General features: G+C 33.4%; 1 protein-coding gene across 4 annotated transcripts; it reads left to right on the top strand.

The window, feature by feature from the left end:
- The first annotated feature begins 1,889 nt into the window (after positions 1–1,889).
- Positions 1,890–18,195, top strand: LOC113846343. Of its 4 annotated transcripts, none has more exons than XM_027474480.1 (8): positions 1,890–2,239; positions 3,752–4,248; positions 7,294–9,044; positions 9,999–10,222; positions 10,403–11,000; positions 11,087–11,168; positions 17,254–17,301; positions 17,745–18,195. In XM_027474480.1, exons 1-8 carry the CDS (start codon positions 1,945–1,947, stop codon positions 17,946–17,948), a joined length of 3,699 nt encoding a protein of 1,232 aa, XP_027330281.1. In that variant the 5' UTR covers positions 1,890–1,944; the 3' UTR covers positions 17,949–18,195. The 4 variants fall into 4 exon arrangements, with proteins under 4 accessions (XP_027330281.1, XP_027330279.1, XP_027330280.1 ...); XM_027474478.1 differs by having other exon boundaries at positions 3,533–4,248; XM_027474479.1 differs by having other exon boundaries at positions 3,533–4,248; positions 17,751–18,124.
- Positions 18,196–19,556: the final 1,361 nt, after the last annotated feature.

Raw genomic sequence — 19,556 nt, 5'->3', positions numbered from 1 at the left:
TCCTAGAATCATAATCCAAGGATATTGGAAGAAAAATTGCTCTATAGGGACTGGGATAATTTGAGAAATTGTATTTTTTTTTATCTAATTATATTTTGTGTTGACTAAAGTTTGTAAATGATTTCAACATCAGATCTTAGAACTTAAATACCTGAGCAAATTTTGGTTGTAAGGAATATTTTGGAAATGTTTTTAATAGAAACTCTAAATTTGTGTGTATTCAATATAAACCAAATAAGTTACTAGATGTAAACTTAAGTTTTATTTATTACTTTTTAAGTTTCAGATAATTCCTTTGGAAATCTTAAACGTTTTAGAATTTTATAAAACATTCATGAGAAGAAAGTATACGTTTTATTTTTATGCAATTCTCAAATCCATGAATAAGAATAAAATATTTTTTTATTTATTCACTATAAATTTATTTATTTTGAATGAAGAAATTGAGGATATTACAAATATTAAGGCTAAAGCTAGATGTAAATTGCTAAAGCAAAATTTTAGTGGATTTAGGCGCTTAAGTGTGTGGTATGTAAGATCCCAGATTTTGTAATAATATTTAGATTGCTGTGTATATGTGTATATGAAGTTTTTCATGTGTCCATATAATTGAATTATGTTATGGTAGTGAAAATGCATGACATGAATATGATTGCATATAAGTGTGTTTGTATGCAATTGGACTGGACAATTGGTTTGAGAAATAAGTTAAGTAGGTAAAACTAGGTGTTCTCGCTGTAGTGACGGGATCTTGCTATGGCGAAAAGGCCCTGGGAGGAGGTATAAGATTGTCGTCTTCTCGCTGTAGCAAGAGAGCAGCAGTGAGGGGTGCATTTCTTGTTGCAGTCTCGCTGTAGCGAGATTCTGCAGAAACCAGAGTGTAATTTTCTCTGAAATTTTTGCTTTAGCGATGCCCCTGTCGCTACAGCGAGGGATGTCTCACTGTAGCGAGAGTGTCGTGATCAGAAATGTATTTAAAAGGTTTAGGGTTAAGGAAAACATAATTTGTAAGACAATTGGGATTAATATATAATATTTTTAAATTTAATTAGTTCTACTTACAAATTTAATATCACAGTTGAAAGTATAACAATTCAAGGAGAGAATAATTATATAAGTTTAGGGTAGATTTAAGAAAGTGGTTTGCATACTATTAAGGAGGAATTAAAATTGGAGAAGGAGAAATTGAACAAATCTTCTACGACAATATTCCAAGAGAAAACTACTTAATTACATTAGATATCTTACCTTGATATCTCTTTTCAAATTTTTATCAAATAAGTTTCAACCATAGCCACTTAATTATTATTGAACTTTACACGGAAAACACAACAAATTCTTAAACTTGCTTAAAAAATAAAAATATAAGTAATTTTGAAAAAAGTATGATATATAATTTTATATGAATGAAAAATCATGTTCTTTCTTAAATTATAACAGCTTTATAAATAATTAAGTTTAAAAAAGTCTATTTTAAATTTTTAAAAGATTAATATCTTTTATCGATAAAATTTATTAAGAATTAATTTTTAATTATTTAAATTTTTAAAATTTGTTATAATAAGTCATTTTATTAACTTATTTGTGAGTTACTTAACGTACTAATTTATCTGGAACCTTCAAATTAAATAGTATTATAATAATTGTTTATCAATTATATGTCTGATTTAAAAAAATAATAGTTAGTTACAAAGTAAATAAAAATGTTATGCTTAAAATAATACTTACACAAATTTTATATTTGTCTCACTTTAAGAAGATGAGTATGTGTGTAATTTAATCTAATTATGGTGTATATAGAAAAGAAAAAAAACTCGTAATTTTAATTTTTAAAAATGAATAAAAATAAACGGTTGTTTCCTTAAAAACAAATTTAACACCGAAAATTTATTTACCCAAAAATCGCGGCGGAGAGTTCTGAGCCCAGTCCAGTGGTCACTCGCCATGGCCTCAGTGGAGCAGCCTCCGAAGAAGCGAAAGCTCTACGAGCCTTTACCGAAATCACAACCGCCTTCCCCTCCGCCACTGTCACCGCCGGCAACCGACGCATCCCCTCCCTCTCCGCAAACCCTACCCACGCCGTCTCAGGAGGAGATTCTTGCGAAGCGGCGAAACAAGGATGAAATTCGAAGCGTGTACGAAGGTTACAAGCGGATTAAGCTTTGCTTGCTTCAGAAAGACGCTACCTCCATGTCTGACCTTGAACAAAGTTATCTCGCTCTCATCGCTTCTTCCAGAGGTAACATTTGATCGTAATAGGAATGTGGATTTTGCCGGAGAGGAGTGTTTGTATGGAATACCGTTTAGGAATCTTTGCCGGGAATCTTTTTGCATGAATTCACTCGGTTTGGTGAACATTTCTGCAATTAACTGCTCTTGCACACGGTTAACCCTATGTTTTGAGTATTTGAAATGAAAGAATAATTTACTTTTTGTTTGGAAATTGCTCGATAATTCAATTCATGTTGAAATTGTTTTGTACATGATGATGTCTCGCGATTTAGAAGTCTTATTCTTGTCACTTTTATTAGGATTTGTAACTCATTTATTTCAGATACTCTTTTGAGGCAAAAGATGTCCAGACATATGGTGAATATTGCCAAATCTCTCAAATTGCATGTAAACTCTTTTTTAGATAAAACGGGTAAACTTGCGAGTTTACACCTGATTCTATGAGTTCAGCAAATCAAAGAGAAATCACATTTACTGTGGCAGAGAAATCCTTCTCCACCAGTTGAGAAATACCACATTTGGAATTAGGGCGCCAAAATCACATTGTCATAATATGATTTGGCTATTTAAGTATGCTTTTAACTTTGTTATTGTGTTTTGTTTCGTTATTGTGGCTTTTTAAATAGTTGCTTGCTAATGTGTTCATAAACTTGAGATATGTCCTCTTTAAATTGACGGTTAAAATTTCTCTAATATTTTAAAAATTAAGAATTATTTCTTTTTTAAAGAAACCACTAACCCCTACTATTTGTTGTACATATTTAATATAAAATTAACGGTAATAATTATTTTACGTGTGAGAGGGCATAAAATGCCTTCTTGATTTACAAGGCACTGTAGAAATTACCTTTTACATATTGTTTTTGCACTATTTGATTGCATACTTCCAAAATGGGACACAAGTCGGTTTGCATTTTGGGCCAAGCCCAAAATAAAGCCATTTTAATAGTAAACTTGCTTCTGTTTGGACTTCTGCATTGCAATTGCATTGACAATAATAATCATGTTTCCTAATGTCAAATATCAGTGGTTGCTGCAATAGTACATGAATTTGATCACATTTAAGTAAAATTGGGCCCACATAAACCCCTGTTTCACCCATATGTGTACCTTTCTTTCAAATTTCCATTTTTGACAAGCAAAAAGAAATTTGTTACTGTACTTTGTGCAGTTTTATCACCTGATTAAGTGCTTAATGTGCAAGCAAATTATGTTCTATTGCCAATAATTGAAGGAACCGACAAAAAAATCTTGATGATTGGAATTCTCCCTTGGTCAATGAAAATTTTATAATTAACAGGTTGTATGAGTGTACAAAGAATTGTGGCCAATCTTATTCCTCGATACGCAAGTCAGTGTCCAACAGCTTTGGAAGCTGCAGCTAAAGTTGTTATTAATATGCATAACTTGAGTTTGGCATTGATCAGTAGAGGAGAGGATTCGAGTGGTATTGCATTTGAAACTGCTAGAGCCTGTATTTTTGGCCTGGCTGATATTTGCTGCATTGCTTCATCGGTAGGACCAACATCAGCTGTAATTAGAGGAATTTGCTCAGCAGTTTTTCAGAACGTGCTTACTTTTTTTATAGCTTTCTTTGAAGGAAAGGATGTTCTACAGATGATTGACAAGACTTTCCTGAATATGCAAGATGCCCCTGAGGTCTTTTCTGAGTTGAAGCAAAAGGTTTTAGATGAAGATGAATCTTCATTGACTAAACTGTCCAAATTCTGCATATTATGTCTGCTTTGGATATTCTTCTCTTGTCCTAAAGATTTGCTTGCAGCTTCTTTGGAGCTCTTGAGCTCTGCCTCAAAAGAGGGAGCTAATGGTGAAGGACAGCGTTTTCTGAGCCTTGTGACTAGGACATTTGATGATGATGAAGCAGTTAACCTTTTGGATAGAGCAATTGGTGGACCTAAATCATGTACAGATTCTACTGGTGAGGAAACTATGACTGAAAACAACCATGTTTCTGGTGGTGATTCATCTATTCAAAAGAACTGCTTGCTTACACAGGTAATACTTCATAATTGTTATCTTCTTATTTTGATATCATTTTTAAGTGACATATATTTTATATTTTTGTCTTACAACCTGTCTGTTCTAATAAATTGCAGTCTATTGTGAACTTTATTATTGGCCTATTCTGAAAACTATTTTTCTAGCTAGGAAAAATGTTCTTTTCCTAATTCACTGTCTCCCTTGTAAGAGTTGCATCTATACTATCATCTATTGTTAAAATGATTAGTAGAGACGTTTTAAAGTAGTTGTGCATGTATCAGAGATGTACAGTTGATTCGAGGGCTTGCCTTCTATATATGATTGGTCCAAGTTCAAAGCCAGTGTTGTCAAATAATGGCCATAATGGTGCCATTGCGTATGTCGGTGGCGTTTTTCTCTCAATCCGCCACAACCATGTTGGAAAATGGTAGATTCAGGATGGATGTGCCGTGGTGGCTGTTACACACGTGGTGGCCATAGGGGAAATTGTTGATTTTTGATTAAAAAATGAAATGGGCCTCTGACCCGACCTGACCTGACCCAAGTTCAAAGCCAGTGTTGTCAAATAATGGCCATAATGGTGCCATTGCGTATGTCGGTGGTGTTTTTCGCTCAATCCGCCACAACCATGTTGGAAAATGGTAGATTCAGGATGGATGTGCCGTGGTGGCCGTTACACACGTGGTGGCCATAGGGGAAATTGTTGATTTTTGATTAAAAAATGAAATGGGCCTCTGACCCGACCCAATGCGGTCCTGAGTAGCCTGCAAGTACCAAAACCCTAAAACAACATCTTCTCCCTCTCACAAATTGCAACTCACATCTCTCTCTTCTTCGTCCTCGACGTCTCCTTTCTCATTCTCAATGTTTCTCAGTCTCTTCTCCTTCCTTGAGGTCGGCAACCACCATAACTTTGTCTCTGGTGGCGTCTGTTGCTGCCTCCATCTCCAGTGACTGCCACTCTTGCCATCTCTGGCTACTATTGTTGTCACTGCGCCGGCAAGTCTATTTTGTTGGTGAGTGAGCTTTTTTTGTTTTTTCCTTTATTATTGCCCTCCCCAATTTCGTTTCTCTTTTTTTTTTTTTCTCTTTTTCTTCTCCTTGGTTTTCAGTTTCCCTTTTTTCTTCATTTTTCTCTCTCCTATTCTATTTTGTTTCCATTGTTTTTCGCTCTCCCGTTCTGTTTCACTCTCCTTTTCCTTATTATTTTGTTTTTCCTGATTCTATTTTTCTGTTTTCACTTCCAAGTTTCTTTCTCTATTTTTATCATTTTATTCTGTTCTTCTGTCTCAATTTCAGCCTTTTTCTGTTTTACCACTATTTTATTCCTTTTTTCTCAAAACCTTCCTTCTTTCTTTCATATGTAGTTAGTTTTCTGGTTTTATATCACATTCTGCATTTTCTTTTTATATATTTTTTTGCAGATATAATATATATATATATATATATATATATATTATACTATTTTATTATGACCATCATGCTTTTGCCATAACCTGCCATGGCATCGGCCATACTTTTATGGAAATTTTTTGGCTGTCCGCCATGGATCAGTCATCTGCCATTGATAACATTGTTCAATGCTCAAGCTTGTTTGTCATATAATACCTCTCTGATGTTATTGTTAAATGAATGAATCTTCAACTTAAAGAAGATGTTATTTCCTTTTAAGTGATATGACTGTTGTATATAAGCAAAACAGGAAAGCTAGATTAGTAAGCATAAATTAGTGATTAGTTTATCATTCATTTTCGTTTGTATGGTTATAAGCAGTACTCATCTTGTAATTAGTTTTAATCAAAGATAAAAGTAACGAGCAATATCTTGTCAACTTCTAGAAATGAAGTTGAGTAGAAAATTAGAAATTGTGCATAGGTTTTACGTCCCAGTTTCAATAAATTTGTGGTGTTGATTTTCATTTTAATGTTGAATTATTTATTTTGGTCCCTATAGTTTCACTCCAAATTCAAATAAATAGGGACTGTTTCTATTCCTATAATTTATTACTAATCAGGGAACAAATTCAATGAATAGGGACTGTTTTGCATTGTTTGAAAACCATTGTGACTAAATAGAATTGAGTGAAAGTACTAGAGCCTAACACTAATTTAACATTTTTCTTTGGAAGATACTATCAACTAAATGGCATCTTAAGTTTTTTTTATCCCCCTAGAGGATCAACGTCAAATGTAGTTGTAAGGTTATAATAGTGGTGCAACATATAAATTAATCATCATTGTCATGCATGAGCTTTCGTTTGGTGATCTGTACCCCAATAACTTCATTTGGCTTGATGGTTTTAAAACTTGAAATACTTATTGTACCTCCTTACTTTTTTAAGGAAGAGTTTTTGTGGATGTCTGATCATAAATATTTTATTTATAGGTAAAATTAATTATTTGATTGCTGTGCTGAACAGGTTTTTGTTTGTCCCTGATGAAAAGCAATTTACAAATCTATCCCTGCCACTAGTGGAAGTTATAACGATGTAGAGTTTTTTTTTCCCTTGTTGAACTGGAATATTTTGTGTAGAGTGTAAAATGAAAAACATGAAGTATAGGGACCAAATTTGACACTGTTATAATGCTGGCATACAGCAGCACCTATTCTAAACCTGTTTTTTATGTGAGGACTAAAATGTAAGGTTTTATCATGTAGGGACTAAAACGAAAAATGGTGTTGAGTAGGATGAAATTATTAATTTAACCTTATTTGTTTTCATTGCTGTGGTTATGCTGGTTATCTGTATCATGACATCCACATGAAAACTTGAACAATTCTTCATAAATAAGTTTGTGATTTGTATCAAATTCTTCCCATTTTGGTAGAAATTTAAGTTTTTGTACATACATCTTGTCAGCGTCGCTTCTTAATTCCTTGTTTTCATTGAGGCAAAATATTATTTATGCTTAGTATTTGATTGTAATATCACGATGTAATGCAATTTTCTTTTCTGAAGAACGATTGTTTAAAACATGGTGCTTTTGCTTATTTTTATTTAATTAAGAATTGCCATTCTGGTTGCTTCTTACTAAGACATTTTGTGGCCGTTCTCTACAGGTTTTTGACAAGGAGCCCTCACTGCAGAAATGGATGTTGTGTAGATGTAGGAAGTTACTTGACTTGCTTAGTAATGCTTCACTGGAGATTACATCAGTAGTGCAAGGAATTCTTGGAATACTTGCTCAACAAACAGATTTGGAAGACTGTCAGGCAGATAGTGATGAAGATAAATCTGATTCTTTAACTTACATGAATAGGAACTATGTGGTTACTACGATATCTGAGGAACATGAAAGCATTAGTGAATCATCTGGAAAAGGCAGCAATTTAAGAGTTCATGTTGGTTCTTCTAATGATGGTTTTACTGACAAGGTTTCTGATAAACATGTGATGGCTAGTAGCTCTGCTGTTTCTCTTGACAAAGTTCCTGTACCTAAAGTGGCTTCACATTTCGATAATGGAGTCTCAAGGCCCATGGGCATTGGGATGGGGGAGGAAGGGAATATGCCTAATGCTAGATGTTCCACACCTAGGGACTCTGTGAGCCATCAAATATTTTCTCCTGCAGTTAGAACACCTGTAGACTTTAGGAGTAATTCATTTGAAGGCAGAAATGATTTCCCCAATGCTGAGAAAAATCAAGTCCAAAATATGAATTTTAACTCACCTCCATTGAGGTCCTCTGGTGGATCTGTTAGTAATTCTTTGGCATCTCCTAATCATCATTTTATGTCCCCAACTGCTTCAACAAAAAGTCAAATTGTCTGGTGCTGTGATGGTGATCCTGCAGCCATGGATATTCTCTCTGCTTCTAAGCAGCTATGGGTAGGTTGTGTAGGACCTGATGTACCTGAAAGTCATATTAGGTTTCACGTAGAGAGGTTTGGTCCTATTGAACAATTTATTTTCTTTCCAGTAAAAGGATTTGCCTTGGTTGAGTATAGAAGGATCATTGATGCGATAAAAACTCGATACTGTTTACCTGGATGTTTTCCTTGCCGTGTCAAATTCATGGATATAGGACTTGGAACTAGGGGTGCATTGAATGGTGTTGCTGTTGGGTCTAGTTCTCATATTTATGTGGGAAATATTCCCAGTCAATGGGCCAAGGATGAGATCCTTCATGAATCTAGGAAAGTGATCCACAAGGGTCCTCTTGCAGTCATTGATCTAAGCTGTGAATTTGCACTACTTTTGGAATTTGAAACTCCTGAAGAAGCTGCCACTGTCATGTTGCATTTGAGACAGCTTCGAAGAGAAAGAAGTAACTATAATAAGCATTTTGGCCCAGGAACAGGTAATGTTGGAATTGGGCATGCTTATATGGATGGTGCAAGGTCTGTATCTGCCCCTCTCCATCTTGATGTTAAAGTCAACAATCCTGTTGGATCACCTCATGCTCGAACTCTATCTGGGAGCCCGGCTGACAGCAATCGAACAAGAATGTCCCACTTGTCCTCCTTACTTGCTTCATTGCGTACAAAGTATAATATTAATCAAAACATAGGTTTTAATGATAACTATATGACTGGAAATAATTGTCCTTCCATGCGTGATGTAGATACAGCGCAGTCCAGCACTCTCTGCATAACTATTTCACGTAGTAGCTCTTTGCTTCTCACAGATGATGAGTTGATGGCCATTTGCAATCTTGCCATTGGAAACTCTGGATCCATTGTGCGGTTGACACAAGCAAACATGCAGATGGGATGTGGTTGGTTTGTTGAATGTAGTAATGTTGATGGTGCAGTTTCTGTTCTAAAGAATCTCCGTGGTTGTCCAGGATCATTCTTCCAGATAGAATTCAGGTATAAAAGATTGTATTTTATAATGTGCATGCATAGACTCCAAAAGTAGCAAGTTGACTATTTGCATGTGTGATTTGACTTAAGTGTAAAATATACTAAATCTGATTACTAAAAATCTCATTCTTTTATAGGAAAAACTAAAAATGATTTATTATGTGAATTTGGTGTGAAATATCAGAGTGAAGATAATGATTTATTTACTAAAATACTCTTCGTGAAGGCTTGGGCAATCCTCTTCCAATCAACTAGCTTTTGAGAGTGAGTTAGATCTGAACTTCTTAATATGATATCAGAATGTCCAGTCCTGTAAACATCACACACTAGATGTATAGTCTTGGGTATGAGAGGGTTAAGATGTCTCACATTGGTTAAGAATAGAATTAAAATACTTTTTATAAAAGCTTGGCCAATCCTCTTCCTATGAACTAACACTTGGGAGTGAGTTAGGCTCATGTTTCTTAATAGTTATATTATTTCAAAGTTTTTCAAAAATATTAGAAGTATTAATATAATTTTCTCATTGATATAAAATTTGGTGAAATGATCGATATTGTACCTAAAACTTTAAGGTGCTGTTTGGTTTAAGAAAATGTTTCTTGTTTTTATTGTGTTGATTTTTAATTACGAAAATATCACATTAGTTTTCATTGTTTCCTATTTTTAAAAATTTGTACAGGAAACAGCAAAAACTTATTGTTTTCTCTATTTTCTATACAAATCTTTGATTTCTCTTTTTTCTAATCCCAAATAAAAATTCCTAATTATTAAATTAAAATCCTAAATAAATAACAACCAAATTACTCAATCTACATCAGTTCTCCATAGTGTAGATTTAATTTTTTTCTACACCATTGTCTATTGATTTTGAACTATTTTATGTGTAATGGTAAGTCCTCGGGATAATTTAATAGTGTGTGCTGATTTACAGTTATTTTTCCCTCTTATTTTATACAGCAAACCTGGAAATCAGAATGCTGTACCATTTCCAGTTAAACCAGAGAACAATTCTATGGAGCTTGTATCCCCAAGAATAAATTCTGAGAATCATACCATTGGAGTACATGGTGCACCGTTGTCTCAGTCAAACTGGCACTTTCCTGGTTCTAGGGAGATGTCAGAGGTTGGAGCAAGGAAACCTGATGGTTATGATAATTTATCACTGGATCCTCATCAAGGAGGTAATATTCTATGAATGATTAAGGTGAAAATTTTTTCTATGAATTCCTTTTTCCTTATGCATGTCTGTGAGGACAGCTCTTTGTTATGAAATTATAGATTGAATAACTAAGTTAAGTACATATGCTGTTTTCTGGTGAACAATTGTGCCTGTTTCTGAAATTGAGTCCATTCTACGCTAGGTAATGTTCCACATTCACACCCAGGAACACATGGACCATCCATCCCACCACCACAACAAATTCAGTCATCTCCTTTCATTCGCCCTGTTTATGTTCCTCCAAATGGCCAATGGGATCCTCAGGGAATAAACAATCATTTACCTGCCAACCAATTCAAGATGGGAGTAATGCCGAATAATTTTCATGGTAGTGCTGTTGTAACTCCTTTTATTCCTGCTTCAGTAACTCCACTTGCTCAGATACAAGTAACTCCAATGCAAACCTATAACCAGCAGGTGCCTCCATCAATTATACCACCACCTTTATCATCCTTGCCACCCCCTCAGCCTGAAATGCCACCCCCACTTCCTCCTTCTCCACCACCTTTGCCCCAGGTTCAGCCACCCTTGGTTCCTCCACCACCTGGTTCTCCTCCTCCTCCTCCACCACCACCACTGCCTGTCCAAGAATCAGTCAATATGGAATGTTCGGGGCAATATCTTCAGTATCAATGGCAGGGGAATCTCTGTAAAAGTGGGGTTAACTACTGTACAATTTATGCATTTAGAGCAGATTCAAATATTTGCAGATATTCAAATGCCATCCCTGAGCCTGCTGAGTAAGACATCAATTATTGCTTCCTTATTGGTCAGATATTATTTTCTTCAAATTGGATGTTAGTTTAGATTTCTTTCTCTGATGCAGGTGGCCCACAAAATTAGACATGACAAAACGCACAGATCTTCGACATGTAAAATCAACATTTGCTGCTACTCCATCTCATAGAGTGAGTTTCCAAACATCCTTTGGCTTCTCCCCCTCTCCAGCTTTCTCACTCATTTATGTCATGAAATGTATGAGTAATTTGTGAAGTGATACTTTTTGTCATGCCATTTCATTAGATTAGCATTCTTTGATTATATTCCTAGGTTTTTGTCACTCGAGGATACTATAGCATACACAAGCACAACTAGCATGATTTGGTCCTCATGTAATTTCTGATTTGCAATCCTCTCTCCTTTGTTATTGTCTGGCTTGCCTGTCTACAATTTGATAGTGTGAGAGCTTATTTGTAGTTTGTGTGTAAAAATGGATCAATTCAATGCAAAAGAATAAGAGTAGAACTAGATTGAATTATGTTGCTTTTAGCCACAACTTGAAGATTTATGGTTGAGCTGCAATATGTTGTCTCAAGCATAGTAGTCAATAGCGGCTGTTATTGCAGAGGAGTGGACCAACAGGTTGCAATTATGAGGAGCTTATAGCGTCGTGTTTCAGTGCAGCAGACATCTCGCCTGCCAAATCACATGAGAATCGCGGCCATCACAGCTGCTATTTCATCCCTAGCCAAAACCTGACTTTGCCCTCCCTTTCTAAACATTGGACGACTTTAAATGGGGTTAATCTTGGGATTTTGCCCTTCTTTTACATTTCTGATATCTTCTACCTTGCGAGCCCTAAGTTCTCATTCTCATCTCTCAGTTCTCCCCGGTTCTGTTTTTCCTCATCTTCGTTCTCTTCGACATTCTCTTGCTTTCAATGTCCTTCATCTTTCCAGTCGTCTTCTTCAACTTTGGCGAAGCTTCCAATGTGACCCAAACATTTTCCAATAATCTTCATCTCCAACCAAACTTCCAGCAAACCTGCACGTTTTCCAATGACGGACTAATTCTCTGCTTTTTATTTCCTTCTTTGTATTTTATTTCTTTCTTTGTATTTATTTTCCTGCTTTGTTTTAGATATTAATTTATATTTTTCAGCATATATATGTGTAGCTTTATATTATGTATACTTACAACTTCAGAATAGCAGTCATCCAGCTATTCGCAATAGCATTTTTGGGGTCAATCGCTCCATGGCGCTATCTAGGATTGATTATTATGACTTTCAGGTAGACATCATGTGTAGATCATGTGCAAACCATACAACAATAATAACAACCAAGCCTTATCTTACTAGGTGAGGTTGGCTACATGGATCAAAAATATGGTTATGGTTAATCAATAAGTCTCTTCTAATAACTTCGTCTTAAGATTCTTCTGAATCTCTCTTGTCCCTCTTTACCGGATTAAGTCTTGCAATCCACTCTCTTTACTAGCACCTATAAAGGTCTCTTCTGCATATGACCAAACTACCTTAAACGATTCTCAATCATAAATTTTCACTATAGGTGTTACTCCAATATTTTCTTATATATTATTATTTTGTATTATGGCTTTTCTCATGTATCCACTCATCTACTGTAGCATTCTCTTTTTTGTCACCTCCACTTTTTTCTCATGTTGCTTTAAGGCCCAACATTCACTTCATATAGGATAGTTTGTTGTATAATATTCATTGCCATATAGGATGGTTGGTCATGTTGTAGTATATTAAAATTTTTTTTTCAGCTTGATAAGTACTTTATGGTTACAAACAAGGTAGTTAAATCAGAATTCAAATTGTAAATTGTAAGACCTGTTTTTTGAATCGTATCTTGAATCGTCAATAATTTAAAACATAAAAAACATATATATAAGAGCATTTTAACATAAAAAAATATCTATATATTAATATTTTAAAATAAATAGTATATAACTAACAATGTGACATACACTTGTAAGCAAACTAAGATTCAAATCATAATACTCAGTCATATTATCAAAAAAAGTGACTGTTTAAATTCAACATATAATCTTTCAAAGAGATAAACAAAACATGACAGCAAATCACTATAGCAAAAGTTCGAATGGATAATGAATGATCATTCATCATCCCCAAGATCTATGTCACTTAGTTCATCCTCTTCCACTCCATCTCTAATAATGCTTTCAATTTCATCATCATCTTCTATTATAGATTTTTCTATCTTATCAGCTTTGGCATTTTAGTTTTCTCCCGTATTCTATGTTCAATCACCTTTTCTCACAACTTTATAGCATGACTCATGAGTTTAATCTGTCTATAGTTTACACAATTGTAGATATCGCACATGTTCTTGTATATAGGAACTAAAGGGTTCTTCCTCCATTCATTTGACATATTCTTAGATCTCAAAATCTTATTAAAGGGATTAGGGAGTTACTCTAGTCCTTGTTATATTATCAGAGTCAGCTGCTTTTTCATTCTCCATCATCTTAAGAGTTTCTTTTACTTTTCTATCTTAAATCCTACGGTAATATGTCAAATTTAGCTTGTTTGCTTGCACTTATAATCCTGCTAAATTTTTACTTGCTTCTTATCCCTTATTAGAAAGTTTATAAAAATATTTCTTCCATCAGTCTTTGATGTTTTGATCTAAAACCAAAACTTCTCCTTTATCTTTAATACATCTAACTTGATCTAAATATCTAGATTTTTTTTTTTCTACTTTTGACAAGTTTATAAATCCTCTGTTCCCCATTCTTTGTCTCAAGATCTTGATAAAACTGTTCAAAAGCTTTAGAACGTGCTTCACTCACTGTTTTTCTTGTTTCATTTCTTGCCTTATGATAGCTTATCCAATTTTCAGCATTATTACATGTATGCAAAGTTTTAAAACACATTTTTTCTCTTTAATCTTCTCATGCTCACTTTCATTCTACCCCCATAATTCTTTGTTTTTTGGTCTAAAACCTCTAGATTCACCTAAAATTTTCTTGACAACTTTTTTTACCTCCATAGTCATATTGTCCCAAATGATTTTAGCACTACCTTGTGTCGACCAACTACCCTCTTCTCCTAACTACCTTTGAAAGTCACAATAGTTTCTCACTTTTAAGCAGTCACCACTTAATTCTTAGAATACTAGCTTGTCGAATTTTCTGTTTACTAGTTTTAAAGCAAACATCAAGGCCCAAGACCCTATATTATGTAGAAACATGGAATCATTTTACAATCTTTGCAAATTCCTTTGTCTAGATTTTTCACTAGGAAAAAATTGATTTGTGACCTTAAATAAAACTCTATTCTTAAAAGTGATGAGATGTTTCACCCTCTTCTTAAAACAAGTATTCATGATTTTAAAGTCGTAGGACATTGAGAAATCAATGATAGATTGTCCTTTCTCATTTAACTCTCCAAAACCAAAACCACCATAAACACTTGGAAATTATCTTGCTTCACAACCAACATGTTCATTAAAGTTTCCACATATGAAAATCTTTTCAGTTTGTAAGATGCTTGGATCAACTCCTCTAAATCCTCCCATAACTTTGCTTTCAAATGGACTTCAGATCCAACTTGTGGAGCATGAGCACTAAGGATATTAATAGTGTCTTGTGCAAACAATAATTTCAAGAACATAATCCTATCTCCAATCATTTTGATCTCTATTATATTTTTTTTTCAAGTTTTATCCACAATTATGCTTACTTCGTTCTATCCCTTGACTTTTCTTTACCAGAGTTTGAAACCAGTAGTATCAAGCTCCTTAACTTTATTTTTATTTTCAAGCCATTTTGTTTCCCGAAGGTACATGATGTTAATCTTTTTACGAATCATAGTGTCCATTTCTAATGACTTTCCTGTTAAAGTACCAATATTCCATAAACCAAACCTAAACATGTGTTTCTAGACTAATTTCTTTATCCACATTCGCCCAACTAAGTGTGAGAACCCTTGCTCATTTAATACTACATCCAAGCACCAATGCAGCGGTTCTAGTTCATTTGACATTGTACTCAAGCCATACTACAACATAGCCCTAGCACAATATCGTCATGTGTGATTCATATAAAATGCTTCGACAAGTTTTACGTTGGCTGCTGAAGACCTAACATAACCCTCCTCCTTTATGTGCAAACCATAAAATGCTTAAAATAAATAACACTGTATGATGGGATATACTCATAGTTAATAATAAAAATGATGGGAATTGATAATTACTGTTTGGAGCAGCCTTGTATTATAAGTGTAATATTAACTGTCATGTTGGAAGTTATGTGTAGAAATTAGGAGTAATGTATGATTAGAAGTATGATTAGAAAATGTGATAGAGAATAAGTTATCCTACATTAATTGTTGTGTATTAGAATTAGAAACTACCTTGATGACAGTTATGTTATTCAAGTGGCTTCAATGAACTCAAGGGGAGAGGGTGAATTGAGTTCTCAAACTTTTTCTTTATTATTATACACTAATCTATCGAAGACTTGATTGAAAAGATCAAATTGCAAGTGATCAAGAGTTCTAACTATATAAATAAGCAAGACAATAAAAAGTAAACTTGCAATAAATGTAAAGAGATTAGGGAAGAGAGAATGCAAACTCAGCTTATACTTTTTGGGTCACCTCTTGTGGCCTACATCCAGCATTCTTACACTTTGAGATTCCTCACTCTTTGTATTTGAGTCTCTCAAGAACCAAGAGATACCATACACTTGTTCTAACAAGGGATACCTCACCCTTTACACAATCTCAATAAAAGAATACAAGAATTACTCTTCGACTAGAGGAAGTATTACAAATTTAAGTACTAAAAGATTTCTCAAGAATAAATGTGTTTGTCTAAGTATTGAACAAATGATTGATAAATGAGAATGATTGTTAAAATGATCTTTGCAATATGCTTTTGTGTTTTAAAATGTGTTAAATGATGGGTATACAAAAATTGTGTAGACCGTTGCGGACTAATCCCAAAAGATGTATCTCTTTAAAACACATCCATTTGCATATTTCTGGGTCTAGTAATTGATTACACCGTTCAAATTTTGAATTCAGACAACAGTTGAGTTCTCGCAATTGATTACAGAGTCTGTGTAATCAATCAAATTTCAAATTCTAGGCACATGAACAACATGGTAATCGATTACAACAATTCCAAAAATTGAAAAATTAAAGTTTTAACACACATTAAGTCACTCTTTTATTCTTAAAACAGCTTTCAAACATTTCCTTTCAATTCAAAGATGTGTTTTCACAAATCAAATCAAAATCTTCAATTAAAAAATAATTAAATCATTTCAAATCAAATTTTCCTTAGAATCAAACACGTTCTATATTTTCCAAAAAAGAACTTAGTTAAAAGAAACTTTAACTAACTTAACAACGGCCAAATAATCTTATTAAATAAAAACCTTTTAACAAAAAGATCACCTTCAAGATGCTCCATGCTATTGTACTTCCACCATTTTGTTATTTGCTTTTTGGCACTATCAAAAACTACAATATAAATATTCACAAGTTATTTATAGGAAATAACTGATGGCAGTTCTGTAATGTATTTGGGTATATTTGATAGTTGGTTGTGTAATTAGGGAAGGGAGTTGTTGTATGTTGTTTGTGGACAGGGAATTCTCTCTGTAGGAAACTTGTCTTTGGGACAGCAAGTGTTTTTCTGTATTGTGTATCAATAACAATAATCAAGTAACTTGTGATGGAGAAGGGAGGGGGGAGGGAGGAGAATTCAGAGATGATGCAGTAACGAATAGAAGATGACGGAATTAATAGTTAAAAAAACAAGGCAAGTGATTGAACTCATGAGATCAAAATTTGTGGGCTGTGAAGTATACAAGTTTATGTATTAAGTAAAATAATTATACTTATATACTGCTTATATTTTATTAATTTACTTTTTATTTTTATTTTTTTTCCTTATATAGCTGACAGCATGATGGAATTATTGCTGGATTTTTATCTCCTGCCAAATTCATTGAAAAGGCATAATCATAGTCAATTTTAAATAAAAATGTTATATTTTTGCTATGATGATGATTCGTTCATCATTTAAAGAAAACATTCATAAGAGATTTGTAGATAAGCATGCTGCCAAGTTCTCATATTGAGTCAGTTATATCATGTGAGTATTTTATATAATTATGATGTGGATACAACATCAATTTTAAAGCACGTTGTTGTCAGCATTGCCCTTCCGTTCCCTGAATCTGACTTCTTGGTATTGATTTCTGATGCAGAGGGAAGTGTGCCGTCTGATCCCATCATCCACAAGTGACCACAGGAGGGTATGCTTTCTTATCCTTGTTTCTTTCTGATTTCTAGATGGTGTTGTCTATTAGAATTGTTCACTGAATCTTGTAGAGGATTTAGTTTAGCTATCTGTACTGTTACCGAGGCTTCCAGGAGTAACCAAATTATCTCACAAGTTCTGGTATATTATGTTTAGAAACCCTTGACAAATTTTGCACAAGTTTTTGCTGAAGTCCACTCTGAGCAAGGAATTAGGGGTCATAAACTCTTGCTGAGAGATAATATAATCTTAATTTGGTCATAAATCTAATCCATCCATCCCCTCTCACGGTGCTCTATTTTTTATTTTTAAATTACACTTTGACATTATTAATCATTCAGATGTTACTGTTATGAACATTTGTAAGTTCAAATTGAAGTGTGTTTTGCCCTGTAACACAATCCCATTGCTGTTGTTGACCTTACTTCTATCAATCAGTTTCAGGACTTCGTATCATACTTAAAGCAGAGAGATTGTGCTGGGGTTATTAAAATTCCAGCTTCAAAATCCATATGGGCAAGGCTACTATTCATTCTCCCCTACTCACTTGAAACGTGCTCTTTGCTCTCTATTGCACCTGAACCGTCAGATTGCTTAATCGCGTTAGTTTTGCCGAAAGAAACAAACTTTGAGTGGGTATGATAGGGGTCCTTTATTGAATGTAAGATCAAAGAGCTAATCCACTAGAGGAGCTGAAGGCATATTTTGTATGCCCAACGCGACTGTAAATTTTGTATGCTATTTGGTTGAAATGTAAAGTTTTTTTCTCCAGCGGAAACGGGAAATTTTTGGTTTGTTGTCAATAAATTATATTAACTCGATTTTATCTTGCATTATTAGATTTTAAACAAGTTCAAATAAAATGCTATAATAATCTATTTAGAATTAGTAAAAATTTATTTTAATTCCTCTTGTGAAAATCGTTTCTTGAAATGATTAAAATAGGCTTGATAATGGGATAACATTCTCCCGTATAGGTATCAAATTGTAATATTTTTATTTCCTCAGGCGGTTAGCGAATAGCGAGTAAAAATTATTCTTTTAAGTCCTTTGAATGTGGAAGCACTCCCGTAAAGGTGAAATTGAAATTGTTTTGTGTAGAAAGCCATCACCTTTTTTTTACACAATACAATTTCCTACGTTAAAATGTTACAACTTGACATCTACCCATCCTTTCTTATATTAATTTATTTAAATTTATAATATAGTTAATTATACGTCTAAATACAATTGGCAATTTTATACAAATTAAAATTATGTTTTAAAAATCAAGCGTGATTTATTTCAGATGATGGGTGCTGGGTGATGACTTAAGCATATATATTTGGATTGAATTTAAAATGCTTCTCTTGGTATTCGTTGACACAGCTTAATAACTTCTCATGAAGTTCATGATTTATAATTCGGTTTGAAATTTTTTATTAAGCATATTATTAACTTTACAAAATTTCATAAAAAAATAAAATTATTTGATATTTTATCGCATTACTTTATTTTAACTGGTAATATATTTTTAATATAAGTAAATGAAAAAAATTTAAACATATCTATAAATGTTCAAATTGCTTAAAATTTGATAAAATAATTAGTAAGATAATATAAGACAATATAACATTAAATTTGTTAATTTTACACTCAATGAAAAGTTATTAAGCGATGTAAAATTTTAATTTTAACATTTGGTGTCAATAGATCTTGATTTAAGTTAAAGGGATAATGAGTCAAAGAATTAAATTTTAAGTAGTTTAATGAATTTAACCATTAGTTAAGAATTAAATAAAGATGTTAAATTGGATTGGGTTGACAAGCCATTAAAATTATGAATTGGAACTAAATCTCGTTAAATGTGAAAAGAAAAAAAAAAGGGTCAAATCAACTCCTATCAATTCTAGCTTATTCAATCACTTCTCCCAGTTTCAACGTCTGTTTTCATTTCTTAGAATCTTCTATTTTTATTTTAGTTTTCTTATTTTATTATTTTTTTCTTTTCTAGAACTCGATCCTTTGATACAAAAGATTAAGTTCAAATAGTTACAATTTTTTGGATTGATGCTTGCATCATAATATCCAAGACAATATTCTCTTACTCGTGATATTGTAACCACTGAATGCACATGTCAAATTAACTACCAGAAATTATTTATTAAAGGAGTAAAAAAAAAAAAGAACAAAAAAGTCGAATATGTCATAACTTGCATGAATTTAGAAATGAAAATAAAAAAAGTAAATAAGGAAAAAGTAAACAAAAAA

The sequence above is a fragment of the Abrus precatorius genome, unplaced genomic scaffold (genome assembly GCF_003935025.1).
Source record: "Abrus precatorius isolate BTA unplaced genomic scaffold, Abrus_2018 Scaffold8, whole genome shotgun sequence".
Taxonomy (NCBI): Eukaryota; Viridiplantae; Streptophyta; class Magnoliopsida; order Fabales; family Fabaceae; genus Abrus; species Abrus precatorius.
Note: the sequence above shows the minus strand (reverse complement) of the source record. Positions and strands in the feature narration are given on the sequence as shown.

Coding starts and splice junctions, on each gene's coding strand:
- LOC113846343 (XM_027474478.1), top strand. CDS start 1,945: ATGGCCTCAGTGGAGCAGCCTCCGAAGAAGCGAAAGCTCTACGAGCCT. Junction 2,240..3,532: donor TCTCATCGCTTCTTCCAGAG/GTAACATTTGAT, acceptor TATAATTAACAG/GTTGTATGAGTGTACAAAGA. Junction 10,223..10,402: donor ACTGGATCCTCATCAAGGAG/GTAATATTCTAT, acceptor ATTCTACGCTAG/GTAATGTTCCACATTCACAC.